The following is a 19567-nucleotide window of genomic DNA, read 5'->3' on the forward strand; positions in this document are numbered from 1 at the left end:
CTCGTAAAACAAAATCATTCGGAATACTTTTTGATGGATACCAATACTTTCACACAAAAAGGTGCTGGTTGCATCTGACAATTCGTGACAGCGCTTTGCTGGTTGCAGATGAAGTTACATTTTTTCCTCTTTGCAAGTCCCGTCCCAGAGTTGAACTCGTGAAAAATATTCGGGAAGACGTATTCGTCGCGCAGCGAGTGCACACCGATGATGGTGTTCAGTATAAAGAAAACAAGATGGCCGCCCACAGAGAAAAGTACTTCCGCTAACTTAGAAGAGTACAAATGTGTTGGTAAGAGTGGTATTCACTGGTATGTGAAATAAATACTTAACAAAAAGTTCAACCGTATTAGTGGGGGAATGAGTGAGCAAAATGAGCATGGCACGTACGCCGATTGTAACAAGAAGTGCGAAAGAGAAGAACATCGGTGGTGAGCATCCCGCCGACACGAGTGATACGCCATCAAAAGGCAGCACATCGAAAAGTGAATTAGTGCCGATCAGTGAACAGAAGAAAAACAAAAGAGATAAAGAAGCGCAGAAGAAAATGGCTACGGAATATAAAGTGCTGCAAAACCAGATGAATGCGTTGAAGAGAAAATTGATGCGAGTGAAGATGGTTATTGAAGTCGACAGTGATGATCCTAATCAGAGCCTGGAATGTAAACACTTTCTACAGCTACAGCTAAAGGTTGTAGAAGGCGTGAATGACGATTACAATGTCCACCAGCAACGAGCTCACGGTCTCGACATCTCCGATGACGATCGAGACGAGCTAGAGACGTTTTGCATCGAGTTTGAACAACTGTATGGTGAGTTGTATATTGTCCTTACTAAATTACTCGAATCTTTGGCAAACGAAGAGCAATCGGCTCAGAAATCTGCTCCGTCTACGGTGAATGTTTCCCAGCTGCCCCCTTTGAAAGTACCGTTACCTTCGTTTGATGGATCGTACGAAAATTGGTACGCATTCAAGTCGATGTTTGTGAATATAATGTCCCGCTACAACTCTGAGTCTCCAGCTATAAAGTTGTATCACCTCCGGAACTCGTTAGTAGGAAGGGCGGCGGGAATAATCGATCAGGAGATAATAAACAACAACGACTACGACGCAGCTTGGGCGACATTAACGGAACGTTTCGAAGATCGTCGACTAATAATCGATAAGCATATTGACGCGCTATTCGATTTACCGAAGCTTACTGATGAAAATGCAGTCGGAATGAGAAAGCTGTTGGATACGTGCACGAAGAATGTAGAAGCATTGAAAAATCTTGGTCTACCTGTGAGCGGACTCGGGGAAAGAATGTTGGTTAATCGCATCGCTCTTAAACTTGATAATGATACCCGTAAGGCTTGGGAACTAGAACAGGTTTCGACAATATTACCCAGTTATAGTTCGACTCTAGATTTCTTACGCGAAAGATGTCGCGTACTCGAAAAAATTCGCCCTCTCTGTAAGCCCCTAATTAAGTCTTTGTCGAGGCCGACGTTCAAAAGCTCGGTGGATTCTAAAGTCCGTGCAAGCTCATTGGTAACCGCGACGGAGTCTTGTCCACATTGTTCTGAAGGTCACGAATTGTGGAAATGTGATGCATTTAAACGAGTAAGTCTCGCCGATAGATACGATACTCTTCGAAGAGTCGGCGCATGCTTTAACTGTTTGCAGAAGGGGCACCGTACGTCGGACTGTTCATCGAAGCATTCATGTAAAAAGTGCAGCAAACGCCACCATACCACGTTGCATCCCACCGACAGTCAGGTCAAAAAGACGAATGATATCACCTCGGAGCAGATGCATCCCAGGGCGGAGAAAAAAGCAGGAACATCACCGTCGCATCAGCAAGAAGCAGAACTCATCCTAAGGAAACAGGAAAACAAGTACTACTTTCAACAGCAGTAGTTTTGGTATACGGAAAAGCAGGTATTCTCCCCTGTAGGGTTCTGTTGGACTCGGGCTCACACTCGAATTTCGTATCGGAACATTTTGCAACGCTGTTGTCTTTGAAAAAGGAGCCCGCCAACGTTTCGATTAATGGGCTCAACGATATCCACACGACGATTCGGCTGAAAATTCATACGAAAATCAAATCTCGTATAAGCAACTTTTCAGCGTGTCTCGAATTCTTCGTCGTCCCCAGAATAACAGGAAATCTTCCGCTTACGCGGGTGGACTGTTCCAATATAACACTTCCGAGCGACGTTCAGCTTGCAGACCCAAACTTTAGTATCCCAGATCGAGTAGATATGTTGTTAGGAGCTGAAGTCTTTTTCGAAATGTTGAAATCAGGTCGCATGCGAATTCCGAACACTACAGCGATTCTTCAGGATACCCAATTTGGATGGGTATTGAGTGGTCCTATTCCAAACAAGACTTTGGAAAGGCAGCATTCGTTTTTTATATCATCCGATGAGAACCTCAACGAGATCGTGCGTAACTTTTGGCAAATTGAGTCTTGTGATGAGCCTGAAAAGAAGAATATATTGTCGGATGAGATTTGCCTTAAACACTTCACTGAAACACACCAGCGAACCCCTGAAGGAAGGTATATAGTCCGCCTTCCATTCAACAATGTAAAAGATCAGTTAGGCGATTCGAGGAATATGGCTGAAAAGCGGTTCTTGGCGTTAGAAAAGAGGTTAGACAGAAATCCGGAAATCAAGACTCAGTACGTTTCTTTTCTTAAAGAATATGAATTGCTTTTGTTGAATTTTGTTCGAATTCGGAATCATTGTTGTCTACTGTTCCTGAAGAACAGCGAGAAGGTCTTGTGGATATAACGAATCCAACCGTGAATGCAATCATGAAGACATTGGGTGTTTCGTGGAATCCCAAGGAAGACTGTTTCACGTTCGTTGTAGCAGAGTGTTCCGGCAAAAATGATCAGCTGACAAAACGATCGATTCTTAGCCAGATTGCTAGGATTTTTGATCCTTTAGGATTCGTAGGACCTGCAATCACCACAGCAAAGTTGATTATGCGGGAGCTCTGGAGCATGAACTTGGAGTGGGACCAACCGGTTCCGCGTGATTTGGCAAAACTGTGGACAGACTATCGCAATCAGCTATACACTCTGAACAATATCAAAATTGAACGGTGGATTTATGTCGACGGAGCTTGTGCATACGAACTCTGCGGATTTGCTGATGCGTCAGATACAGCATACGGCGCTTGTCTGTACGCTCGAACTATTCGAAGCGATGGAACAGCAAACATGACCATAGTGTGCAGCAAATCAAGGATTCTCCCTAAAAAGAAAAACAAGCAAAAGGAGATCACTACACCAAAGGCGGAACTATTAGCAGCACAGTTGCTTTCCCAGCTGACAATTAAGGTACTGACAGCTATCGATACTAAGTTTCATTCAGTAACACTGTGGTCAGACTCGCAGATAGTTCTCTGCTGGCTACAAAAAAATCCTGATACATTGACTGTATTCGTTGGAAACCGAGTCCGATTTATACAACAATTGACTGCAGGTTACACTTGGGGATACATTCCATCGATTGAGAATCCCGCAGATCTTATTTCTCGCGGTGTATACCCCTCGGAACTAGAAGAACGACAACTTTGGTGGCATGGACCTCCAAGGTTTCACATTGCGCAGCCAGTCAACGAACAACCCCCACACTTTCCGGAAGATGAATTACCGGAGATAAGAAGAGCAACGTTTGTTTCTGCTCCGCAATCTGAGAGATTGTTGATATTTGACAGAATAAGTCGATACTCAATTGTACAACGAGCAATGGCCTATGTGATTCGGTTCTGTGATCACGTCAAAAGCGGTCGAAAGCACCTAACCAAAGGCCTACCAACAGCATCAGAAATGCAACGAGCATCTACTTTGATTACTCGTTTGGTACAATTCGAAGTATTTCATAAAGAAATACAAATATTGAAGGGTATGAAAGAACACAGGCTAGAATTTCAGAATTTGAACCCATTTATTGACGCAAAAGACGGAGTGCTGCGAGTTGGTGGACGACTACGGCATGCAACCATACCATATGAACACCGACACCAAGCTTTACTACCGGAAAAACACCCAATCACGGCTGCTTTGATCCGTTATTTTCATCGAACAAACATGCACCTGGGTCAACGAAGTTTGCTTGGAGTCGTTCGGCAGCAGTATTGGCCACTTAAGGCAAAGAACGTTATTCGCAAGGTGTTACACCACTGCATACCGTGCTTCCGGATGAGACCGAAGAAGGCAACCCAACTAATGGGTGATCTACCTGACTACAGGGTCCAACCTTCTCCAGTGTTTTCGCATACTGGTCTAGACTTTGCAGGACCTTTCAACATTCGATCGAATGCAATTAGTAGACACCCTACAATCACCAAGGGATATGTTTGCTTATTTGTTTGCATGTCAACACGTGCAATACACCTTGAGGCTGTTTCAAATCTTAGTTCAGAATCATTTATGGCCGCACTTCAGCGATTTATCAGCCGTCGAGGTCTTGTGCAGAAATTATACTCGGATAATGCGACGAATTTCGAGGGCGCCAACAATCAAATGTGTCGCCTGGTTGAATTATTTAACGACGAGCAACATATGCGGAATATCAGTGAATATTGTGCACCACGGGGAATTGAATGGTCATTTATTCCCCCAAGAAGTCCACATTTTGGAGGGATATGGGAGGCGGGCGTTAAATCAGTAAAGTCACATCTCAAGCTCGTGCTTGCCGAACATCGACTGACTTTTGAAGCATTGTCCACCGTGCTAGCACAGGTGGAGGCCATACTGAATTCCCGTCCCCTTACACCTGCTTCGAATGACCCTAATGATATGAACGCTATCACTCCAGCACACTTCCTAATTGGTAGGGAGTTTCAAGCCATCCCAGAGCCGTCCTACTCTAGCATTCCCCAAGGCAGATTGTCGCGCTTACAATTTATTCAGGACATGAAGCAGAAGTTCTGGAAAATTTGGATGAACGATTATTTGCATGAACTCCAAAAACGTCAGCGAGATCTGAAGATTACCAAATTCAAGATTGGAGCTATGGTCGTCATCATTGATGAACAACTTCCACCATTGAAGTGGGCACTTGCCCGCATAACTGAGCTTCATCCTGGCCAGGATGGACATACGCGCGTGGTTAGCTTGCGAACTAAGAATGGCACAACCAAAAGAGCCGTGAAGAAAGTCTGTTTGCTGCCACTAGATGACGAGAAGGACAACGCATTTGGATAATTAAGGTCTTAAAATTCTCAATTTCAACGCCCCGGAGGATGTTGATTCCTGGAAGACGCACCTCTTCATCATCGAGACAACATAACAAACACAGAAAAACATTATACTATCTTGTCTAACACATTTCACACTCACACACATGTATCTTGTATCACACTAAAACACATGTACATTTTTGCTCAAATTAAATTAGACTGTTGTACCAAACAGACGCGTTTTTCATTTTGTCCGTGTTAACCGAAACGAATTCCTTCGATCCGAACAGCCGACACTTGTTCGTTACAGTCCATTTCCCGTGAGTGTCGAGGACAGGTTGTTTCCGAGACATGAATCATTGAACTGGCCCGCTACACCGTACGAATCAGTCGACGTGGTACCGCTAGTGATTAATGAGGAGCTTATCGTACCTGGAAGAAAACTTAAGCTCAATAAGGCATCAGGCCCGGATAACATTCCAAATCTGGTTTTAAAACATGCTATTCTTGGTGATCCAGATATGTTCAGGAGCTGCCTTCAAAGATACATGGACGAAAGCTGCTAGAGAGGGTTATCCTGAATAGATTGTCGGCTTATACAGAGTGTGATGGTGGCTTATCTAGCAACCAGTATGGTTTCCGTAACGCTCGTTCTACCATCGTAGCAATTTGATCGGCAACGGATACGGCTAATATAGCGAGAGGTTTGAATAACCTCGCCTATATTAGGTACTGCGCATTGATTACACTAGATGTATAAAAAGGCGTTTAATAACGCCAGCTGGGCGGTTATTGCTGATTCCCTGCTCCGATTGATGGTTCCGCATTATCTGTGCAGGATACTGAAAAGCTATTTTCAGAATAGGACACGGATGCTGGTCAGAAGACGATCGAAGTGTTGGCGGATCGAAGTGTTAGGGATCGATCCTCGGACCGGTTCTGTGGAATATCATGTACGACGAAGTGTTACGCTTAAGTCTCCCAGCCGGTGTGAAAATTGAAGGTTTCGCGAATGACGAAATGCTAGAGGTTGCAGGAGACACTATCGGCGAAGTCGAACTGAAGGCTTCATACGCGATTGGCAGAGTAGAGGAATGGCTCAACTCGAGGTGGCTGTCCCTTGCACATCGCACAACAGAAGTTGTGGTGGTGCATAACCGCCATGGGTTGCAGCAAGCGAGGATAAGAGTAAAGACCTGCACAGTAAACTCCGTGAGGTCTTTTAAGCATCTGGGCGTGATGATCGACGAAAAGCTCAATTTCACGAGCTACGTCGATTATGCATGCCAAAGGGCACCATTGGCGATAAAATCCTTATCACAAATGATGTCCAACAGATCAGCGATGGATAGTCAGGTGCGTAGGTTGATATCAAGTGTAGCATTGTCTATTATCCACTATTGCGTACCAGCATGGGCCGTAGTACTAAATGCAGATTACAATGTGAAGAAACTTATGAGAGTATGAGCTGATGTGTCTACGAGTCGCGAGCGCATATCGCTCGATATCATATAAGGCGGTGTGCGTTCTAGCTGGAATGATGTCGATAGTCATACTCCTAGACAAATGCCTTTATAATGATAATATTCACTATTAATTTGAAAAAATCAATATAAAAAATACTCCCTCCATATCCCACTTATATTTCATTTCGCGCTTGTAAAAAATTGTAAAGAACGCAAATTTAGTTGCAGAAACTTGCCGTAAATCTTCCACAGAGCCTTAACGTTTATTGCATTCTGCATGTGTTTAACGGAAAACTGCCCACTTATTATCAAATTGGGCCGTGAAATGTATATTAAAATGAACATATAAACTTTCTGGGCCGCGTTTATACTTCGTTTCAGTTATTTTGCAGTATAATTTCAATTTTACTGGTCTGCAGTTCAGTTGAGAAATCACTAAATGACACTACAGATTTAGTTTCCATGAAGTTGAAGTTCGTACCGTTTTGACTTATATTATTTAAGCACATTTTCACATCGGAGGTCTTTATGGCATATGAATTAAAATATATTGAAAGATCAATTAATCCCATGGGGAAGCGAAAGAATAGAACTTCCGTATAAGCGCATTTTTTTTTTTTTTGGTTTTTGGTTTTTTTAACAGTGACCCCAGTGTATGCTGTTATGGTCTTCAAGCACTGAATCGTTGAAAATGGACTCTCATGAAGCGTCACCAGAAACTGTAAAACAGCTCGTAGTTCCTAAAAAAGATGATCCAATTTCTATGGTACATACTTCATTCAGGGGCAGCAGGGACTATGTCTAAGGGCTTGCCGATCCCTCCCCAGGTCATCTGCAAGTTGTGGGGCTTGCCTGAGATGTGGGGTTTGCCAGTGGGCCCTGTTAAATTCCTATATAAAGCTGCATGTATCCGCAAGTAGGCCCCACCAAAGCGACCGTGTGCCGCTCAAAGCGCACAAGCCCAAGTCCTGGTGTTGGGTGGGACGCTAAACAGCACTGCCACGACGGCCCTCCGACGAGACAGGAGGTTTGCGCAGGCCCAATAAGCCGCCTAGAAAACCAATAATTACGAACAATATAAGAGATAATGCGACTCGATATAATCGGAAAAGAGCTAGACGACGAATAAAGGATCACGATTGGGAGCTTGGAACATGGGACTGCAAGTTGCTAGGTTTCGCAGGTTGCGACAGGATGATCTACGATGAATTACATCCCCGCACCTTCGATGTCGTGGCGCTGCAGGAGATTTGCTGGACAGGACAGAAAGTGTGGAAAAGCGGGCATCGAGCGGCTACCTTCTACCAAAGCTGTGGCACCACCAACGAGCCAGCTTCATAGTGCTGGGTAAGATGCGCCAACGAGTGATTGGGTGGCAGCCAATCAACGCAAGGATGGGTAAGCTGAGGATTAAAGGCCGTTTCTTCAACTATAGCATCATCAACGTGCACTGCCCACACGAAGGGAGACCCGACGACGAGAAAGAAGCGTTCTACGCACAGCTGGAGCAGACATACGATGGATGCCCACTGCGGGACATCAAAATCGTCATCGGTGGCATGAACGCACAGGTAGGAAGGGAGGAAATGTATAGATCGGTCATCGGACCGGATAGTCTGCTCTGCACACCGTATCGAATGACAACGGCCAACGATGCATAAACTTCGCAGCCTCCCGCGGAATGGTAGTCCGAAGCACCTTCTTTCCCTGCAAAAATATCCACAAGGCCACATGGAGATCACCTAATCAAGAAACGGAAAACCAAATCGACCACGTTCTAATCGACGGTAAATTCTTCTCCGACATCACGAACGTCCGCACTTACCTCAGTGCGAATATTGAATCCGACCACTACCTCGTTGCAGTATGCCTGCGCTCAAAACTCTCGACGGTGTACAATACGCGTCGAAGTCGGACACCGCGGCTTAACATTGGGCGGCTCCAAGACGGTAGACTAGCCCAAGAATACGCGCAGCAGCTGGAAGTGGCACTCCCAACGGAAGAGCAGCTAGACGTAGCTTATCTTGAAGATGGCTGGAGAGATATTCGATCCGCCATTAGTAGCACCGCAACCGCTGCACTTGGCACGGTGCCTCCGGATCAGAGAAACGATTGGTAAGACGGCGAATGTGAGCAGTTAGTAGAAGAGAAGAATGCAGCATGGGCGAGATTGCTGCAACACCGCACGAGGGCGAACGAGGAAAAGACAAAACTTGATTTTCCGGAGGAAAAAGCGCCAGCAGGAAGATCGAGACCGTGAAGAGACAGAGCAAGTGTACTGCGCTAATAACGAAAGTTCTATGAGAAGTTGAACCGTTCACGTAAGGGCCACGTGCACAGCCTGATATGTATAAGGACATAAACGCCGGTAAGAGTGCGTTTTTCACATGTCTCTCCATAAGGGTTCTACCAAAACGACTTATAATAATTCCAATATATTTTCCACTGGGTAATATATAGGAAGAGTATACGAATCGTCGACTTTGATATGATATGCAAGAGCTTGCTTCATAATTACAGAGTTCGTGATCCATCGCACGAATCAGTATAATTAGCTTTGCCGAAAAGCTATGCTCAGGTATTATATGCCGCAGTTCGGTCCGATTCGCTGAGGTGTACGCTGCATTAAAACCACAAACAGATTATGAGTTCGCAAGTTGTATTCCCGGAAGTTATCATTTTTTTTGTCGCAGAGTAAACATCTGATCCGTTGCTAATCGTCCTTCTTGAAAATCGCTTCGATATACGCCGATAAAGGTGCACCGCAAACGGACGCAGTCTGCTAAACAGAATTCGGGAAATAACTTTGGAGGCAGTATTGAGGAATGTTATACCTCGATAATTAGCACAATCGAGTCTGTGCCCTTTCTTATAGACAGGACATATGATGAGGCTATCAAGCCAGCTCGAAGGGATATCTTCTCCCTCCCAAATCATTTCAATCACTGGGTGGATTTTTTCGTTCAGCCGGGATTCCGACCTGCCCAGCGGCCTTACCTTACGGCAAGTGCGCTTTCCTTGCGTCGGTTGTTGATCGTTTTGTAGAATTTCCGTGCTTCGTTTCTGGCAAAGCTTCCATCTGCCTCAAAAACTATTTTTTGTCGTACCCCCGTTTCTTACACCGGTGAAGTTTTTTCTCAGTTACCCTCAGTTCTTTCAAATCATTTTCTGTTTGACCAAGGATTTGACAGTAGGCTCTGTTAAACTTCTATAAAAAGCTGTATGTATCCGCAAGCAGGCTTATGTAGTGTTTGCTTTATTGCTTAAAACAGGTAGGCACTGTAGTTAGAACTCGTTAATGTGTCCACATTAAGCTGAAGCTAAATGTAAATCTTCATAACTAACTTAATCTGAATGGTGTGCAAGCTAGCGACTGAAAAAAAGGTTGCGTTCTTAGAAAAACTCAACATCTATTCAATCATCATAAAATGGGTCCACACATGCGGATTAGACTGTAAGGAAAAAATGGATATTTTCATCTATTTTAGGACTATTTTCATCGCGTAACAAAAATTTGAGAAAAAATATTTGCTTCGATTGTATGGAAAATTTGATTATATGAACTTTTTTACATCGAAGAAGTTCACATAATCTAAGTAAACCTGTAGTTTATTACCTCGAAGATTCTCATCCACGTGTCACCGAACAGTTTTCGGATGAAAGCCATAAATATTCATCCGCTGCATGTGAATCAGCTCAGACGAGTTATCAGCTCAAAATTATCGTCTACACCAGTAGGAATCCCTAGCATTTTTGGCGTTTTTATTTTCAAATGCTTCTCTCTTTGACCAAATCGTACGAAGTGATATGACCAGTATGAGTTTTAATACCCCTAACTGGCAGATATATTCCGTTCACGTCTTCTTCTTATTGACATTACATCCCCCACTGGGACATTGCCGCCTCGCTGCTTATTGTCGGCGTAGCACCAACTTAGAATTCGGAAGTCGGGACTTCCGAACCGAACTTTCTTCCGAAGTTTTATTTGCCAACCTAATTGATGCGTTATGTAGCGCATCTTTAGGCGAATCTAGCGCACTACTTCCGAAGTTGGGAAAGTTGCCTGTATCTGGAGAAAAATCTAACTTCGGTATAAAAAGCGTTCTAACTTTGTTCCGGATAGACAATAGTGTTCATTCGGCACTTCCACAGTTATTATTAGATTTCTAAGCCAAGTTACCATTTTTGCATTCGTACCTATATCATGAGGCTAACATGATGATACTTTTATGCCCAGGGAAGTCGAGAAAATTTTCCAAATCGAAAACTGCCTAGACCGGCACCGGGGATCGAGAACCCAGCCACCCTCAACATGGCCTTGCTTTATAGCATCTTACCGCTAGCCTACTCGTTCACGTACTGACTTATAAAGATTAAAGCTTATTTTTATTGTGCGATTAAAAATTGCCCAAATTGCTGGAGATCACTGCTCTGCACAGTCATAATTTAAATAGGCGAAAACCACATACTATGGTCGGAACCTATTCCATATTACAAATAAAATTGAGCTCTTTTAGTGTAATGTCTCCACCTGTCATAGGACAAGTTAGTATTATTCCATTTAATTCCACCACGCTGACAACGTGGTAGAATTAAATGGAATAGTACTAACTAGGCATACGACAGGCTCTTCCATGTTATCACGTTAACAACTAAGACTCCATGTTTGAGAATAATCCTGAACTAACGGTGGAAATCTAAAGCGAAAAATACATACCATTTACAAATGATCTCTTCGTCTCAGTCTACTGCAGCTCAACAGAAATGCGTTACGTGTAAAAGAACATGCCATGACACGACACCCCAACACACAGTCACACAGTACAGCGAGACAGCGTTCGGGGGAGCCAGCCCGTGATAATATCGATTTTTCAGCTGCAAATCTTTCAGCGTTCAGCGCGGCCATTATGGAGCTTTCATTTTCACTCCTGAGGGTTTTCTTACCCAGAATAGCTACTATGAATACGCCCACGCAGTTTAATAACCAGTTTGTTAAAGTAGCACGTGCCACCCGTAACAAATTGGATGTTTGATAAGAGCTGTAGGGTTTGTCGTTGAATAGTTTTTAACTTCAAATGAAAGCTTACCAGTTGAAACTAATCGCTGCTATGATTCATTTTTTCCCGTAAAGTTTCACAATCGATGAATTAATCATTTTCTGTCGATTCAAATCTCATTGATCACCGTAAATTCAAATAACTAATGCTTTTCAAATCAACTTGAACACCAATTCACTAAGATATCAAATAAATCACTGAATAAAATACAGTCATTTTCACTTTTGGGAGTTATCACCATCCATTATGTAAGGACACAGCATTTTGCAGAGCTTTCCCAATATCGCGCCTAGTCTGGTCGAGGTCCTGTAGTCGACTGAAATTTCCCGAGCTGCTCCAGTTCGGATTTTGGAGCAGACGAGCGCTTTTCTTCTAGCACCCAACCGCCCATGTACCACCCAGCCCAGCTGTTGCTCATTCACACATTTCCACCGCCCATTCCAGCAAGTGGCTCTAGCGAGCGGCACATTGCCCGCCAACTGATAACACAAAGTCACGTGCTTGAAATGGCGCCTGCGCTTATACTTTGTTTTGATCGTTTGCTGTCGCTTCTGCCAATGCCCACTGGTAGCGCTGCGGTCGATGTGATATCTAATCTTCGAATACACAGTGAAAACTAAAATTATATACTTGTCCAGTGATATTTAACACATTTACTTGTCCGATTATTTGTCCAGTGATATTTAACATATTAAAAAGTCGAGAAATAGTTAGCATTTCACTCTTTAAAAAAAGAGCTTAGTTGTTCGAAGTGCTCGAACCAGCTGGCCAGTAATGGAATCGATCTTCTTGATGTGAATGTTCATGACCACACCTGTGATTAAATATATATCGCTCCTCTGGAAAGGAGGGCTCCCATATAAATAAAATACATTTCTACATAATTCGAAAATTGTTTAAGCAAATAAATTAAAATTTTGGATAAAGACGTTTTGACCCTTCCTTCGGAAGTGTCTATAATTTCACTTTGTATGCGTTACGCAGGCGTGTTATGTATTAATCTATCAATAAACCTCTTGAATTATGAAATAAAATGTATGGTAATTGAAACAAATTCACTTTAATATTGAAAATATAATTACAACAAGTGATATGATATGAAAATACTCTTATTTTTCGGATTTGTTTCAGAAAAACAATCGATTTTAATTGAGGAACAGATAGAAGCATGTACCACAAAACCTTCTCAGAAAAGCAAAAACGTAAAAATTTGAAGGGATTTCAAAAATTTCAATAGTGGAAGCTAGATAACAAATGTGAGCATGTTTTGAGATACTAATAGACCACTTATATGCATGTATGTGTGCGTATGTGTGCAAATTCCAAAATTTACTACCATATAAATCTCGCTCATTTTTAAGGTATTAAACATCATTAGTTTTACAAAATTAGGCAGCCATAAGGCAAAATATATGTTATTATTGAACGCTATTGAGTTTCGTTCAGATCAATGACTGATTAAGTTAGTTCTGGATTAATTAATATCAAGGTTTCTGGAAATTACGAGTATACATGCTGCCAGCGTTACGATAGTATCTAACCAACCATGTTACCACATGTTACAATAGCTATTCAATCCGACGAGCGCCTGATAGATAGTCAACCTGACGTACAGTGCGGAATCATTCGTTTTGTTGTCACTCAACCCATGAAAACCGCCATTTGGTAGATTTGCCTTTGTCATTTTACATGTTCAATCGCTGGGGAAGTTGAGTAGTTTTATCTCGTTTTAAATACTGGAGTCTGAAAATACTGAGTCTGAAAATATTTTAAATATTTTTTAATTAAGGAAGGGTCAAAATCTCACTGTAGGTGGATTAATCTGGGTTTTTTCTATAGTAGTTTAAAACCCATCCCCTAACCGTCTTCTAAATAAATCGCGAATGTAAACCAAATTTCAGAGAATTAATCAATTTTGGGCGAGACGAAGTTCGTCGGGTTTGCTATAGTGTAGGGCGACCATCAGGTATCCTAAAGGAGGACATGTCCTCCTTTTTTATTGTTTTATTGAAAATAAGATTTCCTCCTTTTGCGCTAAAATGTCCCCCTTTTGGATATTTGAGAAAACAGTAGCATGAATATTTTTTTTCTTTGGATATTTTAGTTTATTAAACAATACTACAACAGAGATCCATTCGCAAATAAAACGTTGCAAACGATTGCGTTTTTTGCTTTCTAATCTGAAATATTTTTCTTAAGGTTTTCGAATAAAATCAATGTAAATATAAAAAAATAAATGTGTGAGTTACAGTAATAGGTGCCGAAGATATCAGAAGAAACGGAATTGTGAGAAATAGATTGGGAAAAAATGCTTTTGATCGATGTTTTTTTATGTCCTCCTTTTCAGCCAAATGTCGTCCTTTTCGCTACTTTTCGGGTGAATTGTCCTCCTTTGGAAAAAAAAATATATGGTCACTGGCACTCTATGCTAGTGAGATATAAATAACAACTCTCTGACTGTCACAATAATATTGAAGCTATGAATATTTGATAACATTGAATGCATAAATTCATTCTTGGCTCTCTTTAGTCAGTTTGAAACATTATGAACTTTTAATTGTATTTTATTGTCAGGAAATTGTTAAATAATTTACTGGGAAATATTCTAGGAATTTTTCGAAATATTTTTTTAAACTTCTTCGGATATTGTCTTCAAAATTCCAGGAAATATTTGGGAACTTCATTCAGGAGTTCCTTCAGAAACTTTTCTTGAAAAAATCTTCAAGGTGTTATCTTAGTAATTTATCCAGGAATTCTATCGGGGAATCCGACAAGAAAAAGCTTGTGATGTCCGGACCCAATTATTGCTCTTCTCCTTGGCCATAGCATCAGGACATTGAAACACAGTATTGTCGCGATCGAAGCATCCTCGCTCCGATTAGCAGAGAGCGGTGTACCTGTTACTCGCCATCGGAGCTGATGCTTTCTCCACCGAACGACAATTCAAGTAAGAGCACTGCTCTCTACTTGAATTGATGTTGGTAATCTGCTTCCTCCAGTGACATTTCAACCAGCAGAGGGCGGTGCCACCCGCTTACTCACTGTCTACTACTGTCACTGGGAACTCCTCTCGGGCCTACTCCTGTAGGCTCTGGCTGCGGGATGCCCAGGTCGATGCGTTTCTACACATCCGTTGTATAACTGAAGCCTTCTCAGTGTATGCACCCACAACTATGCCTATCATGAACATGTAGCACTAGTGATGCATGGCTGACGAATCAATCATTCGGATTTGCATCATTTCCTTCGTTCGTATGACGTCTCGTCATTCAATTATGTGTACCAAATAGTAATGGGCGCTATGAAATAATTAGTCGATTTTCCATTTATAATTTCAAGTTGAAAATAATAATTATATATTTATTATTTCTCTAATACATATCGGAATATACTGTTTAACTTTATTTATTTATTTTTCTAAGACTTACTTGCCAACACTACAATCCCGCTCACCTCTACTCTCTAACACGTGACGTTATATCTTATTTTTGATTTAGTTATACATTATTAAAAAAATATCATGTTCTTGTGTATTTACTTTTTCCACATTTTTTTTTAATTCTATTTCAATTTCTTTTTTATTCTATTTTTTTTTTAAATTCTATCAATTCAATCATTTATTTTTCCAAATTCTTTAATAGCAGCTTAATTCCAAATTGAACATCAAAAAACAATACAACATCGATTCAAAGCAAAAATAAATTTAAAGGATATGCAATCAAAATTCAATCCAATCCAGATCTAAATCAATCCAGTCTAAATCTTATTGACATCCTATACAAATGCAATAACAATCCAATTCTAGTTTTATTTAAATCCAATTAAAATCCAAATCCAATCCTATGCAAATCCGACACAAACCCAGTACAACCGTATCTAAATCCAATTCAATTTAATTTAATCAATTAATCAAATTCAAACCAAATTAAATGCAATTTAAATACAATCCAAATTCGTTCCAAATCCAATTCAAAACCAATCCGATTCAATCCAATCCAAATCCAATCTAAATCCAACCTTAATTAAATCAGTCCAAATCCAGTCCGATCCAATTAAAATTCATTTAATATCCAATCCAAATTCAATCCAAATCCAATAAAAAACAATTCAAATCCGTTCCACATCTAATCCAAATCCAGTTCAATTAAATATAAGTATAATTCGAATCCAATCTGTCTCTAATCGAATTCAAATCCAATCCAAATCCAAGCGAAATTTAATTCAAATCTAAGTCAAATCCAATCCAAAGTCAGTCCAAATCCCATCCAGATCCAATCCAAATGTAGTGAAAATCCAAAACCAAACAAAATCGAAGCCAAATCCATTTCAAAACTAATCCAAATTCAATTGATATCCCATTCAAATCAAATGGAAATCCAATACAAATCCAATACAAACCCAATCCAAATCAAGTGAAAATCCAATTCGACTCCTATCAAAATATAATTCAAATCCATTTAAAATCCAATTCTAATTCAATCCAATTCAATTAAATCCAAATCCAATCCAAATTAATTCCAACCCAAATTAAATGCAATTTAAATCCAATCCAAATCCAATCTTAGTCCAATTTAAATCCAATCGAAATCCGGCCCAAATCTCATCCAAGTCTAATTCAAATCCTATCTTAGTTCAATTCGAATCCAACCCGATCCAAATCCAAATCAAATCTAATGTAATAGAAATCCAATCTAAATTAAATCTAGATTAAATCGATTACATAAGTCCAAATCCAGTCCAGATTCAATTAAAATTCTTTCAATATCCAAACCAAATTCAATCCAAATCCAATAAAAAAACAATCTAAATCCGTTCCACATCTAATCCAAATCCAGTTCAATTCAATATAAGTCTAATTCGAATCTAATCCGAATCCAATTCAAATCCGGCCCAAATCTAATTCAAGTCTAATTCAAATGCAATCAACCCAATCCAAATCAAATCTAATGTAATATTGATTTTTGCATTGAAACTTTTCGTTTCGTCACTGAAGCCATTGACACTTGTCTTCAGCAACTGCTTCCGCGATAGAGCATTTGCACATTTTATTCACTCATTCATCCATATTTCTATCAAAATGTGCATTTGACAATTAAATTTTTATCTAAAAGCTCTATTTTCTGACACCGGTGCACTCACACAACCAATCGACATCAGTTGTCAAAAAATCAGGAGTACCAACTTGACCAGTATCTCCTTGTCGCCGAGTCTGGCGCTGAGTGCTCGGCGCGGAAACCCAAAGGTGGGAATAAAATTTTGGGGCTTATGCGCAATAGAAATCCAATCTAAATTAAATCGTTTATATCAGTTCAAATCCAGTCCAGATCCAAAAAACCAAAACCAAACAAAATTCAATCCAAATCCGTTCCAAATCTAAACCAAATTCAATTAATATACAATCCAAATCTAATGAAAATCCAATCCGTTCCAAATCTAATCCAAATCCAATTCAATTCAATCTAAGTCTAATTCGAATCCTATCTGTCCCAAATTCAATCGAAATTCAATTTAAATCCAAGTCTTATTCAAATCAAATCCAAAATCAGTCCAAATCCAATCCAAATGTAATGAAAATCCAAAACCAAACAAAATCCAATCCATATCCAATCCCAATTCAATCGAAATTTTAATTTGTAAATCTAATCTACAAATCTTGTTTTCGTAAAAGAACGAAATCTAATTTTTAAATTAATTCTCTTGTTTGAATCTCCAACGCCACTCCACATATCCAAGTTTCGATTCAGATAGCTGATGTGAATGTGAGCTGATACCATGATATGCAACCTCCATAACAACTCAAAACAGAATTCGAATTTTATCCTAATATTTGTACATTCAGAAATAATCTTTGGATCTAACATCTAATTCAAGAATTGAATTCAATCTACAATGTAACATTAAATTAAAACAAAAATATGAATGTATCTTTGATTCCTATCACCAAATTCTCATATTGATTTCTCTTCTTCACAATTTCCTCCAAAACCAATCAATAATGGAGTTATTGTTTTATCTACGTATTTCAAAATCCAAAATAAAAAAACTATAATTCAATCTACAAGTGTAACCAGTGAAATCGTATCTTCAATTCTTCAATTCTTATCTACAAAATCAATTGGCAAATACAATCCCTTATTCAAAAGATAAATTTTATCATCGTATGCAAATCTAATTATAAACACAAAATTAGTTCTACGATTAAAAGTCTCTGATTCCATTCCACATTGTAATCCAATCCAAAACAGAAGTCAAGTTTTATTCGTTTTTGAATCCAAAACGAGTCTTTGAATTTAATATATAATTCATCTGATGTTTCATCAGCTTTTGCAATTTAAATCATGTTCAGATCGTTTCTTTCTTTGTTTTTGCAGGCTTATTGATCTATAATGGAAATCTTCAATTTAAAAACATAGAACGTCAACATCAACTTCGAAAATATTTTGCCAATTATACAGTTTTTTTATCTCCAGTTTAATTCTTCAATCCAAATCTTTGTTATGAATTCCCGATCCATATCTCAAATCCGTATAATGAATTAAGCACGTGCATATCAATCTATAATCTGAATTTCGCATCCAAACTTTCGATCTTAGTCTATGGTCATACTATTCCATTCGAGCCGTTGATTCACAAACCAATTAACACTATGAACCAAATCTTCTTCCGACCTAATTTTCTTATCTGATATGCTTATCTGCATCTGTTTCCAATAATTCAATCCGAATCTTAGTTATGAATCTCTACTAACAGCACTGATTCCAGTAATTTCGTATCCAAATTTCAAACCATTTTCCTCAATTTAAATCTGAAATACAGATCCAACTAAACTTTATGAAGTATTAAATCTACAATCCATTTCTTCAAAATATAATCCAGATGTCAAAGTCAAGCTCAACTATGCAAATCTGAAGCCTTAAACACAAATTTACGTTTTTAGAATTCAATAAAAGTTTTCAATATCTGACTCAATTCTTCGAATGTCCAAGTTGAAATAAATCTCCAATAAAATTTTTGCTTTTAAATTTGGAACTCGAATCAAAAATTCGAATTTCCATCCAAAACTCGGATGGGTACCTCGGATACCTTTTAAATCTAATCCCTTAACGAATATCGTGTTTTCTCTTTAAGATTCACCTCAAACACATTTGCGATATACAGCTATCAGTCTAAATACCACATGAAAATCATAAATCAAATCGTCAACATTGGAAATACTCATACGAAATCTGTAGTCTAAATCTCCAACTCAAATCTATAATCTTTATCTTTAATTCGAATCTCAATAAAAAAATTTTTTATCGGCGCTAATCTTGGTGCTAATCCATTTCATTCCACATCTCAAAACATCATTAATCCATAGTTCTTATCCGTATCTAATCATCCAATTTGAACACTCGATCGAGAAGTTCCCTGCGTGTTTTTTTTTTTGACGCCAATTCTTTAAAACAAATCTCAAATTTAAATGTTTATCTCATGTTTCCAATTACATTGTCAATATTTTTTTTTGTTCAAATTTTCAATCGCATTCTTCAATATGAAAGGTATTCAAACTATAACCCAAATATCTACTAATCGTCTATGTATTACCTGCAATCAACGCTTTGCAAAATCAATACAAATGCAACACAATTTCTTCGTCTTCTTAAGTCGAGTCAAGTACAAGACACTGAAGACGACCACACAGTTGTGGTCGAAATACGTATCTGCAAAGATAACGAAAATTAACTGGTGGAATTAAATGGACAGTACTTAATTCGTCTTAGACGGTTTAATACATTCCACTAAACGAGCTTAATATATTTTTCTGAAAATGACAATTTCTTATTATTTTTTTTTTCATGTTCAAATTTCCAATTAATTTC

The 19567-nt window shown here is 39.4% G+C and overlaps 2 protein-coding genes across 9 annotated transcripts in view; one reads left to right on the forward strand and one right to left on the reverse strand.

Moving 5' to 3' along the window:
• LOC134205646 (MAP kinase-activating death domain protein) overlaps positions 1 to 12007 on the reverse strand; it is a 129609-nt gene extending 117602 nt beyond the window's left edge. For 7 of the 8 annotated variants that reach the window (XR_009978167.1, XM_062681096.1, XM_062681097.1 and 4 more), the window contains exon 1: positions 11736 to 12007. The gene's annotated coding sequence lies outside the window, so the exon portion shown is untranslated. Of the gene's footprint in view, positions 1 to 11365; positions 11698 to 11735 lie in introns of those variants that run through there. The other variant, XM_062681095.1, reaches the window with a different exon arrangement.
• LOC134206864 (uncharacterized) lies at positions 2805 to 5207 on the forward strand. The gene has a single exon (XM_062682602.1). The coding sequence runs from the start codon at positions 2805 to 2807 to the stop codon at positions 5205 to 5207; it is 2403 nt and encodes an 800-aa protein (XP_062538586.1).
• Positions 12008 to 19567: the final 7560 nt, after the last annotated feature.

The sequence above is a fragment of the Armigeres subalbatus genome, chromosome 1, assembly GCF_024139115.2.
Source record: "Armigeres subalbatus isolate Guangzhou_Male chromosome 1, GZ_Asu_2, whole genome shotgun sequence".
Lineage (NCBI taxonomy): Eukaryota > Metazoa > Arthropoda > Insecta > Diptera > Culicidae > Armigeres > Armigeres subalbatus.

Excerpts from the sequence above, each read along its gene's own strand:
- LOC134206864 (XM_062682602.1), top strand. The coding sequence starts at position 2,805 with ATGAAGACATTGGGTGTTTCGTGGAATCCCAAGGAAGACTGTTTCACG.